General features: G+C 33.4%; 7 protein-coding genes and 3 long non-coding RNA genes across 19 annotated transcripts; 4 read left to right on the top strand and 6 right to left on the bottom strand.

Annotated features, from left to right (window-relative positions):
• Positions 1–52: 52 nt before the first annotated feature.
• On the bottom strand, positions 53–1,105 carry LOC104704922 (HSP20-like chaperones superfamily protein). The gene is given in 3 exon segments (XM_010420928.2): positions 53–657; positions 659–800; positions 886–1,105. Coding segments are annotated over 3 exon segments (753 nt in total). The 5' UTR covers positions 1,037–1,105; the 3' UTR covers positions 53–197.
• LOC104702444 (thioredoxin Y1, chloroplastic) lies at positions 1,019–6,668 on the top strand. 7 transcript variants are annotated; one of them, XR_015562384.1, is made up of 6 exons: positions 1,352–1,700; positions 1,966–2,054; positions 2,169–2,346; positions 2,452–2,548; positions 3,095–3,275; positions 4,253–6,668. XR_015562384.1 is itself a non-coding variant. In XM_087459334.1 (5 exons), exons 1-4 carry the CDS (start codon positions 1,512–1,514, stop codon positions 2,515–2,517), a joined length of 522 nt encoding a protein of 173 aa, XP_087315460.1. In that variant the 5' UTR covers positions 1,272–1,511; the 3' UTR covers positions 2,518–2,548; positions 3,095–5,360. The 7 variants fall into 7 exon arrangements, 4 of the variants coding, with proteins under 4 accessions (XP_010416600.1, XP_087315460.1, XP_087315459.1 ...); XR_015562383.1 differs by having other exon boundaries at positions 3,105–3,275; positions 4,253–5,818; XR_015562385.1 differs by lacking the exon at positions 4,253–6,668 and adding an exon at positions 2,706–2,725 and having other exon boundaries at positions 3,124–3,226.
• EC1.1 (egg cell-secreted-like protein (DUF1278)) lies at positions 2,736–3,262 on the bottom strand. Its single transcript, XM_010420927.3, has one exon. It carries the CDS (start codon positions 3,260–3,262, stop codon positions 2,807–2,809), a length of 456 nt encoding a protein of 151 aa, XP_010419229.1. The 3' UTR covers positions 2,736–2,806.
• On the bottom strand, positions 3,733–9,191 carry LOC104704920 (uncharacterized). Its single transcript, XM_087459336.1, is given in 7 exon segments — positions 3,733–4,117; positions 4,226–4,285; positions 4,382–4,540; positions 4,642–4,710; positions 4,835–5,608; positions 5,611–7,383; positions 8,912–9,191. Coding segments are annotated over 7 exon segments (3,348 nt in total). The 5' UTR covers positions 9,177–9,191; the 3' UTR covers positions 3,733–3,869.
• On the bottom strand, positions 7,462–8,823 carry LOC147941736 (uncharacterized; the record flags this gene model as incomplete). The annotated part of the gene is made up of 2 exons (XM_087457013.1): positions 7,462–7,994; positions 8,094–8,823. Coding segments are annotated over 2 exons (1,263 nt in total), but the record flags the coding sequence as incomplete, so codon positions are not given.
• Positions 9,192–9,973: 782 nt separating the features above from the next.
• LOC104702443 (5-formyltetrahydrofolate cyclo-ligase-like protein COG0212) lies at positions 9,974–11,999 on the top strand. 2 transcript variants are annotated; one of them, XM_010418297.3, is made up of 6 exons: positions 9,974–10,573; positions 10,670–10,760; positions 10,917–11,143; positions 11,234–11,309; positions 11,426–11,551; positions 11,683–11,999. In XM_010418297.3, the coding sequence occupies exons 1-6, from the start codon at positions 10,172–10,174 to the stop codon at positions 11,832–11,834; spliced, it is 1,074 nt and encodes a 357-aa protein (XP_010416599.1). In that variant the 5' UTR covers positions 9,974–10,171; the 3' UTR covers positions 11,835–11,999. The 2 variants fall into 2 exon arrangements, with proteins under 2 accessions (XP_010416599.1, XP_087315446.1); XM_087459320.1 differs by having other exon boundaries at positions 10,433–10,568.
• A 1,967-nt stretch (positions 12,000–13,966) lies between these two features.
• On the bottom strand, positions 13,967–14,719 carry LOC147941735 (uncharacterized). Its single transcript, XR_015560795.1, has 2 exons — positions 14,554–14,719; positions 13,967–14,467 (listed from the first exon to the last, which is right to left on the bottom strand). It is a non-coding gene; the product is annotated as an uncharacterized LOC147941735 (long non-coding RNA).
• Positions 14,720–17,038: 2,319 nt separating this feature from the next.
• LOC147941734 (uncharacterized) lies at positions 17,039–17,807 on the top strand. The gene is made up of 3 exons (XR_015562846.1): positions 17,039–17,198; positions 17,291–17,444; positions 17,560–17,807. It is a non-coding gene; the product is annotated as an uncharacterized LOC147941734 (long non-coding RNA).
• Positions 17,376–18,848, bottom strand: LOC147941733 (uncharacterized). The gene is made up of 2 exons (XR_015562845.1): positions 18,576–18,848; positions 17,376–17,735 (listed from the first exon to the last, which is right to left on the bottom strand). It is a non-coding gene; the product is annotated as an uncharacterized LOC147941733 (long non-coding RNA).
• A 1,479-nt stretch (positions 18,849–20,327) lies between these two features.
• LOC104702442 (histone-lysine N-methyltransferase ASHH1) lies at positions 20,328–23,416 on the top strand. 3 transcript variants are annotated; one of them, XR_015562752.1, is made up of 11 exons: positions 20,328–20,426; positions 20,615–20,668; positions 20,780–20,844; positions 20,960–21,116; positions 21,322–21,408; positions 21,598–21,682; positions 21,764–21,857; positions 21,949–22,147; positions 22,232–22,266; positions 22,406–22,827; positions 22,926–23,416. XR_015562752.1 is itself a non-coding variant. In XM_010418296.3 (11 exons), the coding sequence occupies exons 2-11, from the start codon at positions 20,648–20,650 to the stop codon at positions 23,193–23,195; spliced, it is 1,473 nt and encodes a 490-aa protein (XP_010416598.2). In that variant the 5' UTR covers positions 20,328–20,426; positions 20,615–20,647; the 3' UTR covers positions 23,196–23,416. The 3 variants fall into 3 exon arrangements, 2 of the variants coding, with proteins under 2 accessions (XP_010416598.2, XP_087316311.1); XM_010418296.3 differs by having other exon boundaries at positions 22,368–22,827; XM_087460185.1 differs by having other exon boundaries at positions 20,343–20,422; positions 20,613–20,668; positions 22,368–22,827.
• Positions 23,417–25,044: the final 1,628 nt, after the last annotated feature.

The raw sequence follows: 25,044 nt of genomic DNA, 5'->3' as shown, positions 1-25,044 counted from the left end.
GTGATTCAATATTTTAAGATTCAATTTTGTTTTTATATTTGGAGGACCAGTGTGGTATAACACAAAACTCACATTACATATCAAGTCAAATTTTTTTATCTTCTTACAAAAAACAAACACTAATAAGAAGAAAAAAAGTTGGGTTCTATCCTTAAAAAATCAACAAGAATCATACCCTAAAAACCTAAGGAGTGATCTCATTTTTTTCTGGACTGAATCAATTGAATAATGAAAACAATAATAGACATAAGCAGAGTGGATCCTGCAAAACATGGTAAACGAAACTTTTTTCTTCTCTTCTTTCTTGGTTTATCTTCGACTTCTTCTTTTGTTTCCTCATCATGATCCCTTGTTTCTTCCTCAACAACCTCTTCTTCAATCTTGTCTTCTTCCACTTCTCTCTGTGGCTCTTCTTCTTCTTCTTCTTCTACCTCAGGTTTTGGCTCTTCTTTGATTTCTTCTTCTGGTTCTGTTTTTTCCTCTGTTTTCTCTTCTACTACTGGTTCTGTTTTTTCTTCTTCCTCCTCCTCCTCTTCCTCGATCTTCAAACCCGTAATCCCCTTAATTTTCTTAGGCATTGTAACAGTTAAAGTCCCATATTCTTCATTGAGTTTCGCTTTGATCTTGTCAAGATTAACGATATCTGGAATCCGAAACTTTCTTGAACTCTTTTATTTCAGTTTCTTTTTTCCATTCAACCCACTTTACCAAAACCATCTCTTGTACTTGTTTTCTTCCGCTTATCTTAATCCGATTCCCTTCTTTGTTTATCTCGATATAGACACCATCTTTCTTGAATCCTGCATTTTCAATCTCAATATCTTATTTAGATAAGGAACCAAAACAAAGGAGTGAACTTAACATGTTTATATATGTATGTATAACCTTTGAGATGAAGAGTGAGGATGAACACAGAGTTGGTTTCTCGAGAAAGCGAGAGATGACGACCAAAAGAATCTTTAACAACCTGAAAATCTCTAGAGGAAGAGACATCGTCTTTTGTTCGAGTTATCTTCAGACCTAATTCTACCTCCATCTTTTTTTTTTTATATAATTTGTGTTTCTTCTTCTTGAGCTACTCCTATATCTGTTTAGTTTTAATCAGAAGTAGCTTTTTCTTTTATTGTTTGTTAGCTTTCACATGTTGAGAGGCCTACCAGAATATATATTCGTTACTCGCTTCTTCAGTAAACTGAAAAAAGTTTTGTCTTTTTATTCTAAGTTCTAAGTTGCGTGGAACATAAAAGCAATCAAGTTACAAGAGAGGGTGTGTTTGGGTACAGTGGTATACGTATTTGTGGTTTAGGTGGGCAATCACAAAACGATACGGTGCACTGGACCGTAGTGGATCATCACACTCTTTCTAGTACCTTCTCTGTCTTTTTCATTCTGGGTTCACTTCTGTCTCTCTCTCTGGTCTAATTGAGTTTTTCACAAGTGTCAATGTGTCATCGTCAACCTACCAACGCCGCGGCTGAATCAAAAGATCGTCTTTTTCTGAAATTTTTTCAATGGCGGCGATTTCTCTGTCGTCGTCTAAGATTCCCTCGCTGAATTCGAAAGAGTCGTCTATTGTTTCTGCTTTCACTTCTCCTTCTATCTCCGCCGTTAAATTTCAGTTTCCCGTTCGTCGGGTTCGAACCGGAGAGTTTATAAAGTTTCCTTCTTTATCTTCAACGACTCGTTGCACTCCTCGACCTGTAAATTCTCCTTCTCTGCTTGCTTAACCTTGTATATTCATTAAAATCTAGCTTTCTGTGTGCTAATCTATGTGAAAAAAAAGTAATACTTAATTCTCAAGCTTGAGACTTTCCAAAGCTGCTGATGAGTCTTTCTATGGTGATAGTTTCTGATTTTAGTTCCTAGCTGATTATTATTACTCTAGGGTTTAGGAATTGGTTTAAAGTGAGTGTCTTTATCTACTTTTTGATTTAAGTTTACAAGACGTTGTTGCTATTACTTCAGATTGAAGCCAAGAAGCAGACGTATGACTCATTTGAGGATCTGCTTGTCAACTCTGATAAGCCAGTTCTGGTTGACTATTATGCGACCTGGTGAGTCCGGTATTAAGCTAGCTACATTGTAGTCTGTTTGCTTTTTGAGCTTATTCGTTTTGACATATAGATTTTGGAAAGCTAGTAATTCAGAATGTAATGCTCGTTTTGCAGGTGTGGTCCCTGCCAGTTCATGGTTCCAATACTCGATGAAGTGAGCTCAACCCTGAAAGACAAGATCCAGGTGGTGAAGATCGATACCGAAAAGTACCCGAGTATTGCAAATAAGTACAAGATTGAAGCACTTCCTACATTTATCTTATTCAAAGATGGAGAGCCTTGTGATCGCTTTGTATGATGAGTTCGATCGTATTTTTATATCTGTGGTTTACTTTGGTGTTTACTCTTAATGTTCTTGCTTTTACTCACAAACGTTTACTTTCCTTGTGACTTATAGGAGGGTGCTTTGACGGCTAAACAACTCATCCAACGAATTGAGGATTCTCTGCAAGTGAAGCCTTAGTTATGGATCAAATGAACTTTTTTAATTATTGGTATGTTTTTTCACTGTCCCTGACCTAACAGGTTTTAGGAATAATGATGTTTTTCGGTTGATTAACAAAGAGAATTTGAGGAGAAAGAAGATTATGTATGCCAGATTTGTAAAACCTTGTTGTTTGTAATGATCTTTTATTCTCAAAGTGTTAACAGAGAAGCTATTTTTTCAACATTCCTCTCCAATTACATAAATACTAAATTTCTCTTAGCAAAAGAAAACATAGCAGGCGTGTAACCTGAATGAATACTATGATTCAAGGGTTAGAAAAGGATCTAACAACCGTAGGCTTGTAGTTCACGGACAGAGGCAGAGGTGAGGAGGCAAGAGCATGGTCTTCACCATTGTTGTCAGAGTCATGGCCATCACAGTAACCTTGGAGCATGTCACCTTCTTGTGCAGTAAACCCAAGAACACCAATCATAGTAGGCCAACACTTGCGTCCAACTGTTTTTATAGCACTGCAACACCCAGGGCCAATGTAAGTCTCACCGTTGAGGAAGAACAGGATCAGCTCTCCAGAGCAGTGTTGGAGCTGCATCAGTGAGTCCCAGCAGTAACCTGTATCTTCATCAAGCCTGAGCCTGTACACAAGGCTTGTGGGGGGAGACGACGAGCCCACAGATGGTTTCATGAGAGGTCGAGCTGTCACTATGGAGGAAGCCACCATGAGCATGAGCGTGGTTACCATGAAACTGGATTTGATAGCCATATCTCACAGATTGGTAAGGTCGAAAGAAAAAAAGATAAAGAGTGGATATGGTGAATTTGCTTATGTTTGTGATGAGAATTGAGAGATATAACCTTAGAGAGTTTATATAGTCACTTAGGACTTGACTGTTACAAGTAAATGGTAGAGTGAAAGGGCCAAAGTAATTACGAGGGGAAGCTGATTAGATTGTGAAATAATTAGTGCTGAGTGGCATAGTGGGTATTATTATTGTATTAAACCTGCGTTATTAGTGGGAGTATAGAACATTTACTATCGTTTACAAGCGAGTATGCTAATGGGCCAGATTAGGATCACTTGACCTGGAACTCGTTTGATTCAATTCAACCGAAACAAATTATTGTCTTGGAAGAAATAGGTTTGGTGCATGTGTTAACATATATGACTATTTGATCATCTTGTAACATAAGAAAGCACAAGGCAAACTATTTTATAAAAAAAGACACGTTCAATACTGCAAATTTGAAACGTTATTAGCTTAGTAGTACTGATTCAAGATAGGTGTTTCAAAGTACATAATAGAAGCAGAACTTATTATAGCGTATAAGAGAGATTTTAGATAAGTGCATGAGATATGCAGATTCGTCTTCTAGTTCTTCCCCAAGTCTTGGAGCGGCTGTCTCTTTGATGTTCTTGGAGCTGTTACGTTAAGATTATGCACAATCTTCAAGTTTGGTGCATTCTCTTTCATGTCATGCATTTTAGGCTTGGCTTCTGTTCTGTAAATCAAGCTTGGTTCTCTTCTCACTTGCATCTCGGATAACGCACCTGATTCATCAATGTTCAAATACTCCTTTCTGGTTTCAGTAGTAGTTTCCCTCCTGATCATTTCCTTATCTGCAGCAATTAAAAAAAGAAACAAAAAGTTAGGGTTTTAGTCATTGTTTTAGCTGTTTTGCCATTTTTGCTGGATACAAGAGACATAACATTTGTAAGAAATCTAACCTTTTTCATTCATGATATTCTGAACAGTAAATTCATCAGGGGTCAGAGAGATGGGTTTCTCTGAGAATGGATTGAGTAGAAGCAGTAATTAGTCAAGAGTATCCCAATATAGTAAGTAACACCTAGAAATTGCTTAGATGTAGAAAATAAATTTACCAAAGGCAATAGCAACAGGACCAGCTGCTTCATCTTCATCCTCCATTCCAGCTAAGATGCATGTCTTACCAGTGACATTGACATAGGAACCACCTGAAGAATTCAACAGGAAATTTCCCTCGAATCCTTTTTGAATGTTCTTATCTGCTTCATTAATGTCTACAGATGATTGGAAAGAATATAACTATTTTGCACTTATGTATGCCTCCAGGAACAGAGCATGTGATACTGAAAAGTAAGAGTGTTAACGTGATAACTACCTGTTATTGCCAATTCTTCCAGCGCATCACTTATCTGATTCTGATTTTCTGTGGAAAGGCCAGATTCTTCTGCGTTTCAGGGATGAAGAAAGAGATATGAAAATTTAAACTCAACTGATAGAATTATATAAGCATACTAATATGATTTAAATTATATTGGCTGTATGGAATTTTTGTATAAGAAATTGCTCACCAGACACCATGGAACAGCTTCCAGCACCTTCAAGGTCGTGGGAAATTTCGTCAATTGCCTCGGAGTTACCTTTGGCTGGTGACGCAATATAGGAGCTAAGGGGAACATTTCTTTCTGCTTCCATGATTGTCTCTGCCTCCTCAATCTCAAAATCAAAAAGATTTAACGAGTCAACATGTGAAAAATGCTCTCTGCTTTTCTTTGACCCTTGTGTAGTATCTAGACCTGCAACATCCTCTGCCTGAGAACCTTTTGGCATTAACTCTGCGCCTGCAGTTTCTATCCCAGCATTAGAGTCATTGCTGTAAACAAATTTGGATGCGATACTACTGCTTGAGTCAGCAATGGTATTTTCTCTGAAATCTGAAGCTGCAAGAAGACTTTCCTGAACCACACTGTCGTCCACCACCTTTTGTTCTTTCTTACCAGCACTGTATGGTTCAAAGTTCACTAGAAGTTGTCGTCTCTCTGGAGAAATGGAAACAAAAGACTCTTCGCAAGTGGTAGATGTATAATCTCTTATGTTTTTTGTTCCACCTAGTTCGGAGTCTCCAAACAGCATGTGCATCTCTGGGCCAAAGGACGTGTTAGATTCACCCAACATATCCACATCGTTGTTTTCTCTGTATTTTTTTTCAGTTTCATCTGGTTCAGACTCTCCCATTAGAAACTGGCCTTCCGCAGCAGTGAGAACATCAGACACAGCATGAGAAATAGCACTTATATTGTCTCCTTTTACCCCTTCATCTGTTTCAAGATGTTTCTCGGCACAGAGCTAACTCGCAATTCCACATACTTATTTTCTTCACCTTTTGCAGCTTCGTTCAATTCTGAGTTTTCTGGAACGTCATACCCATCATGATACTCTGCACCCGCTTTTTCTCCAGTCTTTACTGCTTCCTTTTGTTCAGATCCTCCGTACAGGAGTTGTCTCTCCACGCTTGTAAAAAGACCTGACTTGTCAGAACTATTGATTCCTTGCCATCCTGTTTCACTTAGTTCAGAATTTGCTAAAGGTTGAGCACTGTGTAACCCAGTGGACACTTCAGATTTCTCATACAACTGCACAACCTCTTTTCCTTCACTTTCTCTAGCTTTATCATGTCCAACAGATCCAGCAAGCTCATATCTCTCCTGGTCAGTGAAAACAACATAATCTTCATAAAACTCCATAGGGTTGTTCCCTCCACCTGATACACAATTTCCCAAGTGAGTATGTGTATCCAGGCTACAAGTGCCAGAATCACATTGAAGCTCAACAGTCCTATTTTCTTCATTCATTCCAGATCGATCTCCTTGTTTAACCTGATTTGTCAGCACTATTGATTCCTTGACATCAAATTCATCAGGAAAGATGGTAGATGTATGTTCCTCATCTATCCCATCATCCCTCAGAGTTGAAACTTGTTTAGGAGTTGTGAAAATAACAGCATGAGACTCTCCTACTTCATCGTTTTGTTCGGTCATTGATTCAGCTGCAAGCGCCTTTCCCTTTTCCCTGCTTTTTTCAGCTTCATCTGGTTCAGACTCTCCCATCAGAAGAAAGTGGCCCTCGGCAGCAGTGAGAAGATCAGAGACAACATGAGATTTAGCAGTTATATTGTCTCCTTTTATCTCTTGATCTGTTTCAAGATGTTTCTCGGCACTAGTGAAAATGCCAGAGTCAACTCGCAATTTCACAGACTTATTAACTTCACCTTCTGTAGCGTCGTCCAATTCTGAGTTTTCTGGAAAGGGATGTTTAACTGGAACATTTGGAACAACATACCCATCATGAAACTCTGCACCCACTATTTCTCCAATCAGTACTGCTTCCTTTTGCTCAGATCCTCCGTACAATAGTTGTCTCTCCGCGCTTGTAAAAAGACATGACTTGTCAGCACTATTGATTCCTTGCCATCCTGTTTCGCTTAGTTCAGAATCGGCTGAAGGTTGATCATTATGTAGCCCAGTAGATACTTCAGATTCGTCTTCCTTTCCGGTATCATCTATCTTAGCATCCCCCAGCGTTGAAACTTGTTTAGGAGTTGTGAAAACAACAGCATTAGACTCTCCTACTTAATCATTGTGTTCGGTCATTGATTCAGCTGCAAGCGCCTTTCCCTTTTCCCTGCTTTGTTCCATCAACATCAACTTCCTCTCTGGGGTAGTGAATATAACTAACTCATCAAAGGCGCTAGACTCGTTGTTTCTAGGTAGAGCTAGGGACAAAGCTTTTGTGTTGTCTTCCTCAAAACACTTTGAAACGTTATTTTCCTCGAGAGAATGAGAAGTGGAATCAGTTGACGAGCATCTTTTTAGCTCTAACGCATTAAGTTTGCAACCTCTTTCAAAAGAACTTCTCTGCTCGGATTTCTCCAAAATCTCATCTTTGACCTCATCCAGCATCTCCAGATTTACACATTCACCAAGAGAACTATTCTTAGTGTTGTATCCAGAGAAGTTTCCATGAAGATTTTCTGCTTGTATTGTCTTCTTTAAGGAACCTGTCTCACCATCTTTGCCTGATTGAATCTCGTTCTGACATTCAGATGAATTTTCCAGGATTGCTGTTATTAAATGTCAGAGAGCAACATGGATTAGTAAATAATTAGTTAAGCAGAAAATTAAAAATTTACTCAAAATGATTAACAATATATACCTTTTTCTTCTGCTAATGTAGCTACAAAGCTGTGCTCCTTCAGCCCACATGTAGGAGTGGAAATAAGGATTTCGTTCTTGGTGTTGATATCTTCCTTAGCAATAACTGTTGAAGCAATATCCTTCACAACAATATGGGCAGTAGGATCGCCTAACTCAGCTTCCGGGTTGCTCACTGCTAACAGTACTGAAGTAGGAGGTGGTGTGGTTTCTACAAATAGCTCGACTGCAGACAGTGATGATGATTCCTCTTTTTCCTTAGTTGAAGCCATCAGAACTGTGTCTTGCTCATGTTTCTCTTCACACTCTCCTTCCACAAGTTCAGAATGCAACTCTTGAGTGTTTCCTCTCGGTGAAATAACAGATGAACTTTTCAGAGTAGATTCTAAAATATTCTCAGAAATCATAACAGGTTCTACAGCTTTGGTTTCAGATGATGAAGGTGAGTCCTTCATTCCTTTCTCATAATCTTTGTTTAAGTAAGTCTCTTTACAACATTCAGCTGAGTTTTCCAGGATTTCTGTGATTTAATGTCAGAAAGAGACGCAGATGAGAAAAGAATTAGTTCGAGAAAAAAAAATACCATAATAATTCAAAGCAAATGAATAACAGAACATACCTTCAATTTTGGCTAACCTAGAGATAGAGCTATGCTTCTTAAGCTCAGATCTAGGAGTGCAAATAAGGGTGTCTTCCTTGGTTTTAATATTTTCCTCAGTGATAACTGTCGAAACAATATCCTTGTCAAAGATACGGCTGGTAGGCACGCCTAGCTCGGCGTATGGATGGATCATTTGTAAATGTGCTGAAGCAGGAGATGTAGTCTTTTCCACAGCTAGATAACAACCAATGATGCTGTTATCAGGGTGTGTTTTTACTTCTGACCGCTCAACAAGAGACTTAGACAGTGATGATGCTTCCCCTTTACCCTTCTTAGTCACAGCCATCAGAAATGTTTTCTGCTCATGTTCTCCTTCCAGAAGTTCAGAATCCAAGTCTTGCGTGCATCTTGCCAGTGAATAACCTGGAACTTTCAGTGCAGAATCCAAATCATTCTTAGAAATCATAACAGGTTCTGCAGCTTTGGTTTCAGATGTAGAAGGTGAGCGCTCCTCAGTCATTCCTTGTTGTGTATCTTTTACCAATTCTTGATTCACTGTCTTCATTGTGTTGGAAAAGCCAATAGCTTTCACACAATGACCAGCACTAAGAAAACCGACAGTGTTGTATTCAAAAACGTTTCCATGTAAATTTGCTGCTTGTACGTCCTTCTCTAAGGAACTTTTCTTATCAGCTATGCTTGGGTGAATCTCTTTCCAACATTCAGCTGAGTTTTCTAGGACTGCTGTGATTAATCATCAGAAAGAAACACAAATTAGAAAATAAATAGTTAGACATAAAACTGAAAATAATTCAGATCAAATGAAGCAAACATACCTTCTAGAGAGGTCTGCTCCTTAAGCTCAGACATAGGAGTGCAAATAAGGATTTCGTCCTTAGTTTTGGTATTTTCCGTAACAAAGATATGGCCAGTAGGGACGACTAGCTCAGCTTTAGAATTGCTTACTGAATATTGCACTGAAGCAGGTGATAAACGCTCGCTAAGGAGTACAGAGCATGATGATACTTCCTTTTCGTTCTCCTTAATAGCATCAACCAAAACTGCGTCTCCCGCAAGCCTCTCTTCACAATGATCTTCCATAAGTTCAGAATTCAACTCTTGAATAATTGTTCTTTGAGAAATTTCAACTGGTTTTCCCTGTGTAGAATCTAAGACATTCTCACTAATTATAAAAGATTCTGCAGCTTTGGTGTCAGATGGAAAAGTTGAGTTCTCGATCATTCCTTGTGGCTTCTCCATAACCAAATATATAATTAAATGAATTATTACAACCTTTTATTAAACCACGACAAATTTAGTTTATTTGATGAACCATTAAAACTTTCAATTTCTATTATGAACCGTTGCAATTTTTGGAAAATTTGATATTTATGGTTGTGTCTATGATACTAAAATAAAATTAAATATTTTTTTGTCATTTAATTAAATTAAAGTTATTTGTCGAACAACTGCAACTTTTGGTTTGTTTTTTTATCGTATATTTTCTGTTTTGATTGTTTATATTTATAACCGTCTAACATTTTCTTTTATAAAATGTCATATTTTCATTATAACTTTTCTTTATGTTCTTTTTTATTTAGATATGTGGATTTGAGTACATCAAATTTCATTTAAAAATGCAATTACCTATCATATGTTTATAGTATTATTTATTTAATCTTAAAGATTTTTTTAATCATATGTTTATAGCATTAATTATTATTTATTTAATTACATGTGAAGGTAAAGTTATTTTAAAGTATATTTATCTATTAATGTATGAAGAAAATTTCAAAAATTTGTACTTTTTGAAATTTTTATTAAATAACTTAATAAATATAAATAATTAAAGAAATTTTGTAATAACTATTTTATAAAAATGAGTTCCCCGCCATACTGCCGAGGTCGGTACCTAGTTAAATCAATAATAATTTTGAAATTGAAACTAAACCCTCCAGGAGAAGAAGAGTGTTTTCAGCGGGAACTGAAACGAATGATCTAAGCCGTTGATTTCTTATCTTCTTCTAACACTAACAAAACTGAGTTTTAAAAAAAAAAACTGAATCTGAGTGTGTTTCGTGCTCGTGGATCTAACAATGATAAGATCACCATCACCTGGATTTGCAATTCATCCTTGTTTTCGATCCAATCCCTTCGTCAATTCCCAGAAATCGATTTCCCTCCCGGTGCAAATCGGATCACGGCGGAGGATTTTCTCTAAAATCGGATCGGAGAGCGGCGACGGCGTCGCTTTTGATGCAGTGGCTTATGAGTCTGAGCGGTTGAGTCTCGACGCGGCGGCGATGGAAAATATGGCGGAGACGGCGAAAAAGGAACTGGAATCGGATCCAGATAGTGGTGACGACCCGAAAGCGTGGAAATGGGTAATCCGAAAGAAGATGTGGGATCTCATGGAAGCTAGGAACTACGCTATGAGACCTAGACCTGTTCATCATCGTATCCCTAATTTCGTCGGTGCATCAGCTGCTGCAGGAAAAGTTTGAGAATTTTTTTACCTCCCTTCATTCACTGATAAGTTAGTTATTGCCTTTTTTTGTTAGTGAGTGTTGCCTAAATTTGAGTTCTTGGTGCAGTTAGCCGAGCTTGACGCGTTTCGTAAGGCTATGGTCGTGAAGGTTAATCCTGATTCCCCGCAAAAGCAAATCAGGTTTCTTACACTTTCTGGTTAGTTATAGAGTTTTGAACTCATGTTCAATCATATCGCAATCCCTTTGTCGCAAAGGTGTTGAATTGTTACAGTTTTATGACTTTCTGGTGATGTATAAGAAGAACAGTCTTGAGTTGAATTCCAAGTTTAGTGTTTTTGTTTTGTAATTGTAGGTGAAAAGAAGTTGTTGACTCCTCAACCTAGGCTAAGAAGAGGATTCTTCTCTGTACTAGAATCCGATTTCTTGAAACCCGAAACGATCAATGAGGCTTGCACCTCTGTAGGAGTAGCTAAATATGGAAGAGCGATTGGTCTTGATGAGAAAATCAAGGTTGATCTCATCGTCATTGGCTCTGTTGCGGTTAACCCACTAACAGGTGCTCGATTAGGGAAGGGAGAGGTGAGATTGCTACACATTCAATTTCAATTAAAAGACAATTCAATTGAAGCAACTATATATACTGATATGAGTTCCTCATTATGTGTTTAGGGTTTTGCTGAACTTGAATATGGGATGTTGCGTTACATGGGAGCCATTGATGATTCCACACCCGTTGTTACAACCGGTATAGATATAATTATTAAGTACCAACTTTGGAGAACCTTCTATTGTTTTCCTTTTTTCTTTTCTTTTTTGTTATTTATCATTACATGATTCATGAAGTGTTTACTTGTTTTGCAGTACATGATTGTCAGCTCGTGGATGATATACCCCTCGAGAAACTGGCGATTCACGATGTTCCCGTGGATATCATATGCACACCTACTCGAGTCATTTTCACAAATACACCAATACCAAAACCACAAGGTCTTGATTATTTTTCCGTATGAACTCAAGATTTCATGCAAGTTGTCGTCAAGCTGGACTGTTTGCATGATTCAGTAATTCTCCTTTCTCCATTTGTTCATGAGAGCTGATGGTTTATTATTTTTTTGCAGGAATCTATTGGGACAAACTGTCACCGGAGAAGCTACAGCAGATTCGAATATTAAGAGAGCTAAAAAAGCGATTGGAAAAGAAGACTGGCGGTAAACTTCCGACAGGACCATCTGAGAAATTACCTCCTACGGCTGAGCGAAAACGCCGGTAATTAACGGCTTCTTCTAGTTTTGGCCAATTGGTTTTAGTTCGGTTTTTTACCGGTTTGTTTTCGGTTACTGTTTTATACGATAAAACAAAATATGTATATTAATGTAATTTGAGTAGTGAAAGTAAACAAAAAATACGCAATATATAATTGGTGAGTTCACTTCTATCCATTATCCAAACACCTCAAACCATCGTAGCAATATTATATGATCATACATAATTTGTTATCATACATTACTTTACTTACTAATAAAAGATGGTCATTGAGACTCCTCAAGCTATGCACATCAGTAAAAAATCTACTACTCTAAAATCTTGCCACATCAGCAATTTCAGTTGATTAGTTTTTCACACAACCGTAACCAAACTTAATTTCTCATATAATAATGTTAATGGATGCTTAAACAATTTCCAAATAAAAGGCCCATATGTGCATCTTTTGTCTAAACCATCTATAATAACTTTAAAGCCATTAAGCCCACAAAAATAAAACCCTACTTCTTTGCCATCAAACACCTTCGTCCTCCACTCACCATGCAACCTCAACGATTCAGTTTTCCAAGAAAACAACAACGTTAATCGATTTAGCTTTTCAAAGCCACAATTATGAAACCTCAGAGCTTTTCCACTTCGTCTTCTTCAAACTCTAATTTAATGGCCACTACCTCCAAGTCATTAACAATCTCAAAAATCAAACCTAAATAATCACTCTCCTTGCCCGACCGACCATACATACATTTCAAAAAACTCCACAGAGCCACTAAAATCTAAACCTGTAAAAAAAAAATAAGTACAACACCCTCCCCAGCCATTCACCTTTTAGATTTTTGATACCATTGATGGAGATCCACACGTTCATTATATTTCGTAACACAAAAAAAGACAGAAATGTTGGTTTTTGACTAACAACATATCTGCAGTTGTTCACGAATGCAGATTCTTCGTTCTTTATTCGTTAAATTGATAACTTTTTCTCCTAAGTAATCAATTTTTAAATCAAGGTATACACTACTAAAGGTAGAGCACGTTTGGTCATTTGTTACTATTATTGATTCACAGTAATTTCAGGCAGATGAGGATATGAGTTTTATTACACATGTCACATGTGGATCTGCGTGAAAGAATAAGAACGCAACATGTTCGTACCTTGGAGGCTAAGAGCCAAGATTGAATTGAAAGACATACTCGAATTCATTTTCCCCCGTATTCAAGTATATCTTCTCAACTTAGTATATTTATTTTCCAAAAAAAAAAAAAAAACTAAATTGTAAACCCAACAAAATTGTGATGACAGGGTCTACACAAAACCTTTTATGTAAATCTAAATATTGATTATCAGAATACAAAAACATAAATACAATAAAGAGTGATATGTATTAAGTACTAAGTAATGCATAGAAGATGTACTTTTGTAAAGAAAAGAAGGAAAAAAAGAGAGAACATGAGAAAAATAAGCTTTTTTATTTAATAACAAATGATATTCTAACATTTTTACTTTCAAATTTCAAATGAATGTTTTGTAATTATGATACAATTTCATTGGCTAAGTTATTCTTCTCTTTCTGCAATGCATAAACATATATATTTAATTTTTTTATGTATGTATTTAATTTCTAAAGTTAAAAAGATGAGAACAAAAGAATATTCTATAAGAGTTCAGAACATTCATTTATATAAATTATGGTATTCACATGTAACATTTTATTCAAATCATATATTTTGTTAGAAATATGTAGTTCCCAATATATATTACTTCACCTTTTTTAGTCTATTTTTTGTTCTTCAAAAAAAAATCTTAAATAATTAGGAAACATAATTAACAAACAAAACATTATACAATTCATCCCCGCATAGCGGGGTAATACTAATACCTAGTAATTTGTAAAAGCTCTTATTGAAGAAATACTTATGACTCGTCAGCTATTACTTCATGATTATGGTCTGTTGTAGCTCGGTAACGAAAGGCTTTTAGTTTTTACCAATTGATTTTTTGTTCAACTATAACTAAACCGTTTGGTTTTTACTTTTTACTGGTTGTTTTCGATCGGTTACTCTTTTATACGAGAAAACCAAAGTTGTAATATTTGATGAATTTGAGTAATAAAATCGCCGTAAAAAGAAGAAAAAAAACTATATCAATAAAGAATTGATGAGATTTATTCATTATCCAAACACATCTTAAACCAGTGTAGCAATAAATCACACATAGACTTTTCGCCAATACATATGCTTATCGCTTATACTTTATAAATATGCTTATTCAAAGAAATACAAATTCCCATCAGAGCATCCACATTAGTCTAGATACTCTAATGGTATCTCACAAATATATAATATCAATAGTTCCAATATATTCTAATTAAATTAAAGAGTTAAATTTTAAATCAAAAACAAATTTGAACCTTACAAATGTCGTCAAAAAGTCTCATGTTTGGTTAGGGTTAGCCAGAGTCATGGGGTTGCGGTTAACCAAAGCCATGGAGTTAGGATTAGCCATAGCCATGAGGTTGCGGTTAGCCACAGCCAGAGCCATGGGGTCGGGGTTAGCCGCAGCTATGGGGTTGGGGTTAGCCGCAGCCATAGGGTTGGGGTTAGCCGCAGCAGTGGGGATGGCCGGCTTATTCTTCGCTAAACCTAATTATTAAAGAAGAATATAAGTTTTATTTACACTTAACACATCATCAATTAGGTATTACGACTTTGTTATAAGATTTACGTACACTGTTTATAGAGGCACCATATGACAAGACAAACAGCCACCAAGCACATAAAAAAGAGGCACAGCACCAGCCCTACGAACAACTGCATTTTCCGTTACTTGTTCTTGTTCTCACTAACAATTCTTTTATGTATTTTGTGTGGGTTATGATGATTTTATTATAATCCAAATGTTGGAATTACTCATAGCAATATATAAAAGTGGTATTTTATAATCAAATTTGACATTAACATGCGCTCAAATGCCCAGCTTTGATATTAATCAGATCATGACATGTGTGATACCAAATATTAAATAGAATGTGATATATGTATGCCATAAACTAATTTAGTCACAACATATGTTTAAATATATCTAATATTAAATAGATTGTAACATTTGTTAAAGAATTTCTTCAAAACTTATAATGATTAATAAAAAAACTAACTTATATATGATATTGTAAAATGATATCAAAATCATTGTAGCATTAGTTTATACGTATATCTTTTTTTGCTCTATATATTTTTATCATATTGTATAGAAAATATAATACTAATCAAGAAAATAATTTATTTATTTTTATTTTATTTTTGTCAAAAACAGCTGTATTTTATTACTCAAAGGAGTTAAGGTTCAAACAAGCATTGATTAAGCTACAAGATAAAAGGGAATTTCCCAATGCCAAAACAACAAGAATACAAAGCTAGGATTAATTGGCAATAGATTCTTAAAAGCTTTGAGCCAAATTCTTAAAGAAAATAATTTATTATTGTGAGAACTAAATGATTAAATAAGAAAATATATTGATTACTTTTAATCCATCATAGATTCCAACTTAAATAATATGAAGTAGCTGTTTGAGGGCATCTCCAACCCCACTCTATTTTAGAGTCAAAGTTCTATTATAGAGCAACATTTGCTCCAACCCTATTCTATATTTTACTCTGAAATAGAGAAAATGATGAGATTACTCTATATTTAGAGTAACTCTATTCTCAACTCTATTTTTTTACACTACCTCAATTTTATAGTCAAATATAGAGTAACACATTAGAGAAAAATCATGCTCTATTTTAGAGTTACTTTATAATAGAGTAAAAAATAGAGATATACACTGGAGATAGTCTGAAGAGGAACCATAGCCCAAGACCTACCAAGGCTATAATCACCCCGACAGCTATGACAATAATTTTTTTTTTATCGGAAAAATGATTGCCAGCTACTTGAAGTATACGCCAACACATAGCCACACATTCAAACAATATAAATATTCTGTTAACTACATGAACTATTGTCATCACATAAGGACATCCATAACCAAACATAGGTTATGTGTACAACACCATAAACATTAAATTTTGGCCGGAATCAGGCATTGACCAGTGTTAACCAGCGTTTTTTTTCCTAAAAATAATATTTTTTTGTTTTTATATATTTATTATAAATAAATAAAAAAATTAAATGATTTGTATAATTTACAAAAACAAAATATAACAACAAAAAGTTATATGACAAAAAAATATAAAAAAATTATGTACCAAAAAAATTAAAAAATTTATGACAAACAAAATTTGTGGTATATCTAGTAACTAATTTTGTTAATACAGAAAATATACCAAAAATAATATAATAAAACTATACCACCAAAATTTTATGTGTAGTAGATTTTTTTATAAAACTATAACAAATATATACCTTTCCGTTTTAAAAATCATTTTTTGTTTTGTATTTTCAAAGATGGGGGTTTTAAATATTTTTTTCTTTTTTACTTATTTATAAGATTATGTCATTTAAAATATATCAAAGGCATTGCCAAATATTTCTTTGATTTTAATAGATCAACCTTTGAATTTACAAAATCAACTTTTGTTTTTAACTATCTTCTTGATATATGTCTTTTATGTAAATAAATAAAATTTTCATTATTTTCTTCCTTTGTTCTTCTTATTAGAAACAAAGAAATAGTTGCTAATGTCTTGGATATATTTCAAATGACATAATCTTATAAATAAGTAAAAAGAAAAAAATATATTTAAAACCCCCACCTTTGAAAATACAAAATAAAAAATGATTTTTAAAAGGAAAATGTATAGATTTGTAATAGTTTTATGAAAAAATCTACTACACATAAAATTTTGGTTGTATAGTTTTATTATATAATTTTTGGTATATTTTATGTATTAACAAAATTAGTTACTAGATATATTACAAATTTTGTTTGTCATATAATTTTTATTTTTTTTGGTATAGAATTTTTTGTATTTTTTTGTCGTATAATTTTTTTTATTATATTTTGTTTTTATAAATTATACAAATTATTGAATCTTTTTATTTATTTATCAAAAATACGTAAAAAGAAAAAAATGCTATTAAGAAAAAAAAAATTGTTTAAATATTTTTTCGGGTCAACGCTGGTCAATATTGATCAATGCCGGTCAACACTGGTCAACACCGGATTCCGGCCAAAATTTAATGTTTATAGTATTGTACACATAAACATTTATACTGTTTATATCTATAGTAATCATTTTTCTTCATTTTTTGTTTTAAAACGTCCTTTTTTCCAATTTTCCCTTTTTTGTAAACAATTATTTAACGCCGTCTATTGATCTTCTTCATCGCTCATCGCTCTCTCTCAATCAAACGACTCTCTCTCTCTCTCAGGTAAGCTTTCTTCAGTTTTGCTCATACACCAATATAAATAGTGTACTCTTCCAATCAACTTCGTTTACTTTTGTACCTTTCTACCATTGCAGGAGGATACATATGTATGGGAGGATGGTGACGATCGGTAATTTCCTTTTCACTTATTTTTTGATGCATAGAGATGGTCACAGATCGTGTGAGAAAGGATTTTGATCCTTAAGCTATATTCCCCTATTTTAATGTTTTGTGGAGTTTTATGAAAAGGTATAAATTACAAATAATTTTTTAAATGATAATTGTGTCATTGGCGATAGTTTAGGAAATCTGAATAGGGGAAGATATTGTTGAAATAAAATTTGAATTTGTTATGATTCTTCAGTAACATGAAGGTGTTTGAGGAGTAACCATAGCCCAAGACCTATCAAGGCTATAAATACCCCGACGACTATGGCAATAACTCTTTTTTTATCTGTCTCTATCGACACCGTCCACGCCATTTCTCTTACGAGCTTACTCTTCTCGTCAACAATTATTTTTGGGTGTCTTGTATGTTTTCTGATTAATTTATTAAAAAAAGATTTGATGTACCCAATATTAATATCATTTTATAGTGTTCATATTCAAAAATACCTCTTTTAATATATAAAATAATAAAATTTTAAACCCTAAAACTCAAATACTAAACTCTACCCCTACAAACTAACTGTACTTTTATTATAAAAAAGATAACTCAAATCTATAAAAAAATTCTAAAAAATTAATTTAACATATCGTAATTGTGTAAAAAAGGATAAAAATAAAAATGTTAAAAAAAATGATATTTTTGAAAAAGAATATCTCAAAAATGATATTTCTAACAAATTCTCAACAAAAAAAGAGTTTGATGTCCCCCATTGCAATATAAACATTTATCAAGTGGCACATTAATATATCAAAATAGATCTTGTTGTTCAAATATTTCTTAACACTAAGGGGGGTGTATTCAAAACAAAATTTGGGAGGATTTGTGATTTTTCTTAAAATCCCATGTTATTCACCTAATGATTTTAAAATCACATCTCAAATTCATTGTTATTGAATATGAAATTTGTTAAAAATCATTCAAAATCACTCACAATCCACTATTATTCAATCAACAATTTGCAAAAACCATAACAAATCCACAATCTACTATTATTCAATCAACAATTTGCAAAAATCATAACAAATCCACTGCTATTCAAAACCAAGTTCTCTTTTTTTTTAGAAAACATAATAGTGATTGTGAGAGACTTTGGTGCATTTTTGTAAGGGAAATCCTATTTAAAAAATCTCACATTCCAGAGAGTGTTTTTGAAGGATTGGTTTAAAAAAAAAACAAATTACGAATTGCAAAATTTTGGGTTCTCTCTCTACCTTTCTCTGTTATGTTCTCCTCTCTAGTTTCTGGGCTCTCTCTTCTCCTTTCTCTGTTTTTCTTGTGTGTTAATTATAGGTTTCACGTCTTGTTTTATTTTATTTTATTAGGGTTAGTTGTTAGGTATATATAGTCTCGAGATTAGGGTAATTAGGGTAAAGGCTTCATGATGCAAATTATGGTGGTGTCTGTTCGGATCAAATTGCCAAAAAACCAAAACCAACCTCTTTACATATGAATATGTTCAATGTATTATTTGTGTTATGCTATATAAAAACCTCTCGTTTGGACTTGAGAATCTCTTAAAAACCCAATTAAATCTCACCAAATCTCATCAAATCACAAACTATTTTTTTTTCAAAAATAGAAAATAATAGTAAATCCAGCAAACTACCTTAAAAACTCACTGTAAATCTCCTAAAAGCCAAAATATCATAAATCTTCCCAAATTCTGTTTTGAATACACCCCCCTAAACATATTGTGACATTTGTTTATATGTAAGGTATGTATATCTATTAATCAAGTCATAAGTTCATGTATATGTTTAAATGTGTGTTTAGTAGTAAAGTAGATTGCTCTATTTGTCAAAGAATATAATAAATAAAAAATATAACTATTTTCTTTTTAAGACTAATTTAAAAGTGTATCCAAGAGAGTTATAAAACAAAAAGAAAAATTTAATCTTTTTTATAAATCTGTATTATGTTTAATAATAAAAAAAGCTTTTTATCTTTGTTTTGAGTATATCCTACTATATTAGTTGAGAAGTATAAAGTTAACCTTATATAGTGTAAAAATTACATTGTAATGACATTTGTCTTAAGACAAATGATTAATTTTTCAGTAATGGTAAATACGTAATTTAAATATTAGACTATTAAAATCTTTAAAAAATTATTAGTTTCTTAAAAAATTACTTTCTCTCACTAATTAATTATGTACGAAAATTACTAACTAATTTAAAAAAATTGTAAACCAGTCAGAATGTAAAAACTAAGACTTTATATCTAAGTATACAATATGATTATTTTTAATAACTATATTTGGAAGATTTTGTTAAGATTTTAAATTATGATTCCCCTATCATCATTCTTTTATTTCATTTACAAAAAAATTTGAATTATCATATAATACATATGATTAATGTAGAATTTTTTCTTCATGTGTTGTACTTTGATTTTTTTAAAACGAAGATATACTATTCAATCTATGAAGAAAAATGTATGTGTTTAATGTTCTACAATGACGGGTTGGTAAAACTAATTTATGTAGTTGATAAATAAAGAAATTTTCTTTACTCACAATTATAATAGAGAAATATCCTAAAATAAACTTATTTTTGTGCTATTTTTAAGAATCTTCTATTATAATATTATAATTACTATTTCAAAATATTTTACAAAATGATAATTGAAATACAACCAACAAACAATATAAAACTGTAAGATACATTAAACAAATTTTAAATGCTATAACAGTGTAAAATAATTAGTATTCAAAAATATATATAGATTTTCCAAACAATTACAATATTAAAAATAAATATTCTCTCTAACAAAATATTTTTTAAAAATAAATATAACAATAATTTTTATTATTATATTATAAGGTAAAAATGTTGATCTGGGATATCTTTTAGTGTTTTTTTTTCTAAATTTTGATTGTGTAAAGTATTAAAAATTACAACTGAAAAAATATAAAGTTTTTTTTTTGGTAAACTTTTCTTTTTTTCTCTTTTTTACGCCGTGAAACAAAAACTTTAACGCCGTCTATTGATCTTCTTCGTCGCTCATCGTTCTCTCTCAATCAAACGACTCTCTCTCTCTCTCTCTCTCTCTCTCTCTCTCAGGTAAGCTTTCTTCAGTTTTGCTCATACACCAATATAAATAGTGTGCTCTTCCAATCAACTTCGTTTACTTTTGTTTCGTTTCGTTTCGTTTCTAGACGCAAAGTTTCTTCCTTTTTTTTCCAATGTTCGTGTCGATCTTTAATCCCCAGAGATTGATTTAAGCCTAAATCGTCTCTCTCTTTGTGTAGATAAATTGGGAGAATCTTTGACAAAACTAAAAAATGCAATTTTCTTGTGATCCTGTAAGTTCTATGAGTGAGAGATTTCGATTTGGTTTGTAGCTTCTTTTTTTTTTTTTTTTAAATTTTTATTACATATTTATCTGTTTCGTATGCGTTGTTTGTGTAATAAAGGATCAAGAAGGAGATGAGCTGCCACAATATGAACACATTTATCAGAATGACTTCTCATATCGAAAGTAAGAACCTTTCTTTTTGATGCGTGTGGCTTTTTTGTTTTTGGTTATCTATCTTGTCAATATGAGTTGTTGTTGTTAAGTACATATTTGTTTCAATGCCTCTCTCTGTATGTAGGCACAAGAAACAGAAGGAAGAAGATATTTCAATCTGTGAATGCAAGTTTGATTTTGGAGACCCTGACAGTGCTTGTGGTGAGAGATGTCTGAATGTGATTACTAACACTGAATGTACTCCTGGATACTGCCCTTGTGGTGTCTATTGCAAGAATCAGGTTAATTTGTTTAAAGCGTTTTGCTTCTTCTTCTATGTTTTTATGTTTAGAGCACAAGGGTTGTTGATCTTACTGTAAATTTCTAGTGTCATTCTGGCTTGGTGGTGTTCTTAGAAGTTCCTGTTTGAACTAGTGTGGGCTTACATACAACTTATTCAGTTAGATGTATGTTACTTAGTACTTTTACATGCTTTGCTGGTCACAGAAGTTCCAAAAATGTGAATACGCCAAAACAAAGTTGATTAAGTCCGAAGGTCGTGGGTGGGGACTAGTGGCTCTTGAAGACATAAAGGTGAGGATTCAAGCTTCTTATTGTGTGTGTCTTTAATATTTCTGATACTCTTTTACTAAGGTTTATGAAATTTTCACTCACACTTCATTCATCAAACGGGCGTATTAGATGGCTGATGTATTCTTTTCTGAAGTAAATATTTAGTTGGGTTTGATCAAACGACTGGTTGTATTTGATGCTATGATTCAGGCGGGACAGTTTATAATTGAGTACTGTGGCGAAGTAATATCATGGAAAGAAGCAAAGCGTAGGGCTCAAACTTATGAAACTCATGGTGAGTAGAAACTACTTTACAGAGATATGATGAGAGTGTTGTAATGCTTTAGGTGATGTAAAAATTGTGTTACATGGGCAGGTGTCAAGGATGCATACATTATATCTCTTAATGCATCTGAGGCTATTGATGCCACTAAGAAAGGAAGCCTTGCTAGGTTTATAAATCATTCATGGTAAACAAACAACTGGACTTTTTTACATGCTTCAAAGTAATTCATATCTGTAAAAACGTTCCTTATTCTTTCTTTCTCTATATTCCCGCAGTAGACCAAATTGTGAGACGAGGAAGTGGAATGTACTGGGAGAAGTTAGGGTTGGAATCTTTGCAAAAGAGAGCATCTCTCCCCGGACTGAATTGGCTTACGACTATAATTTTGAATGGTACGGTGGTGCCAAAGTCCGTTGTCTCTGTGGTGCAGTCGCATGTTCTGGATTTCTTGGAGCCAAGTCCCGTGGCTTTCAGGCAAGACCTAATTGTATCATTTGTCAAAAATATGGAGAAAATGATATTTATCATACCTAATTTTATACCTTTCTACCATTGCAGGAGGATACATATGTATGGGAGGATGGTGACGATCGGTAATTTCCTTTTCACTTATTTTTTGATGCATAGAGATGGTCACAGATCGTGTGAGAAAGGATTTTGATCCTTAAGCACATCTCTATTCTTTTGTCTCCAGGTATTCAGTTGATAAAATTCCAGTCTATGATTCTGCAGAGGACGAGCTTACATCTGAGCCCTCTAAGAATGAAGAGTCCAACACAAATGAAGAGAAAGAGAAAGATATCTCGACAGAGAACCAATTGGAGTCTACTGCTCTGATTGTTCATCAATCGGATTCAACTCCTATGGAGGAAGATGTTGTTTTCACGGAGACTGTTAAAACCGAAACAGCTGAAGATGTGAAGCTGCTCTCACAAGATTCACAACAAGATTCATCGCAGAATAATACTGCAATTGTATCACGGGTCCGTGGCAACATTTTCAAGATTAAGTCGGAGTCTCTTCCAAAGAAACGAGGCAGGCCGTCGTTGTCAGGTGGAAAGACAAAGAATGTCGCTCAGAAGCACGTTGACATAGCCAATGTGGTTCAGCTACTAGCAACCAAAGAAGCTCAAGATGAAATTCTCAAATACGAGGTATAAAAGACTTTTTCAAGCTAATATAGCTACAAACTAAAAATTCCTGTCAAGGTATTGATGATGTGTTTGGCAAATTGTTGCTTGCACTCCCCCAGGAGGTGAAGAAGGACGCAGCAGTACGGCTCTCGTCATTGTACGATGAGATAAGGCCAGCCATTGAAGAGCATGAGAGAGATAGCCAAGACAGTGTAGCAACAAGTGTGGCGGAGAAATGGATACAAGCAAGCTGTAATAAACTCAAGGCAGAGTTTGATCTATACTCTAGTGTAATAAAGAACATTGCTTGCACTCCCATCAAGCCACAGGCAAAGACCAAACCTGTGGAAGCAGGGAACGATGACCAGGTTAAGCTCTTGGAACCCTGATAAGAATGAGCTTCAAAACCCGCTAAACTAACTCGGATGGTTCTGATCAGTCTTGGAATTACAAGTCATTATGATTATTGATTACAGTTTTAAGCCATTGATTCGAGGAAAAAGGGTAGTAATTAACTGTGGTTCAAAAATATTTTGTTAAGGTTGAGATCTGGATATATTTTATTCTAAAAATAATTTAAATTGATAATATTAAATATGCTCAAAAGTAAGTTAATGTAGTATTAACATAATAATCTAACTTCTTAAAAAATGTGAAGATAATTTAGTTTTATTTAAAATGCTAAAGAATACATATTTTAACAAAAAAAAAAGATTGAGAAAGAAATATGTTAAGAATCTAATTGTTAAAAATGATATTTTATTGAATTGAAAGACAACTATATAGAAAATAATCTTTTGATGGCATACATTTAAGTGTATATAAAAAAATGATATTATTAAATATGAGATCTGTTTTTTATTAATGTAATCTAAAATTTTGAAATTGTTTACTATATAATTCTTATTCAATTTACATAGTATATTCATATATATACAATTTTCAAATTTTGTATTTTATAATCAATTGTAAATCATATACTATAGATTAACTATAATAATAATTACTGATTTATTCATCTACTTATATAATAGACGTCGTACAAATTAACGATTATACCACAATTCTCTTTTTTATCTCTTTTTCTCAACCTGTTCATTGGTGTTTGTTGGTTCATTGGTGTTTGTTGGTGTGAGATTTAGCACCCACGACATACTGACCTAAACTGAAGGTAAACTGAATAACTCTACACATCAACTAGATCTATCGACATACTCGTAACTATCTACAGAGCAAGTGGAGGATAGATGAGTTGTTTCCCCCTTCTGCGTTTTGTTTGAATCATCAATCATCATTCTGACCAAAAAATATTGCAGGATGAATTTGTAACCCTGCTAATTAACTAACCAATATTAAGAAAACTCTGAGTATAATACTTAAACACTGAAATTATATAATCTTAACACTGAATTATACCTATACAGCTCTGTTTCTTTTCTTCCCTTGCTACTACATTTGTAAATAACTTTTAAATTTGCTTAATCAATTACAGATTCAAAAGTTATATAATTAATCTTATTAAAAATTTCTAAATTCTCACATAGTACAAAGCATACAACCTTTAAACCTCCCTTTCAACAATTTTTACAAAGAATTAAAGTTAAAACTGAAAGAAAAATTTTAAAAAGTTAAATCGCGTTGATATATAAATTGATTTTGTAATAGATGATTAAATGTGGACGATGAAAAGAAAACCTTTCGTTTAAGTTAAATCTTTCTGCTAAATTAGTTATCATAGTATCATACCATGAGTAAGTTTTGACGTGTAAAACCCAATTTTTCTTCTTGCATAATTCTGTTACGAAGTGGTAAAGTGAAGACCTTCGACGAAAAAGTTAAAACCATATTTTGAAAGGAAATGTCACCTACTAATTACAACGTTGGTAACAAACTCTGAGATTTGTTTTCATAAATTCCACGTCTTTGTTACAGTCTCAGAACACAAGAATATATATATATATATATATATATATATATATATATATATATATATATATATATATATAGTAGAAAAGAAAAATGATGGAAACTAGTTTCGAAAAAATACCTTAGGAAAAAAAAAACGTGTATTGTGGCTAAGTTACTTGGTGTCTTGTAAATTATATGATACGTGGTCTTTAAGCAAATTGTCTCATGTCATTGCTTGAAAAGATACTGAAAGGTCTCGGTGTTGTATTCCAAACTCCAAAATTATACTACTAAATAGGAAATTGATTTCTAAGTTTTAAAACCAATAAT

Source organism: Camelina sativa, chromosome 7, assembly GCF_030686135.1.
Source record: "Camelina sativa cultivar CO46 ecotype springtype chromosome 7, ASM3068613v1".
Classification (NCBI taxonomy): Eukaryota; Viridiplantae; Streptophyta; class Magnoliopsida; order Brassicales; family Brassicaceae; genus Camelina; species Camelina sativa.
This window is presented reverse-complemented; position numbering and strand designations above follow the sequence as displayed.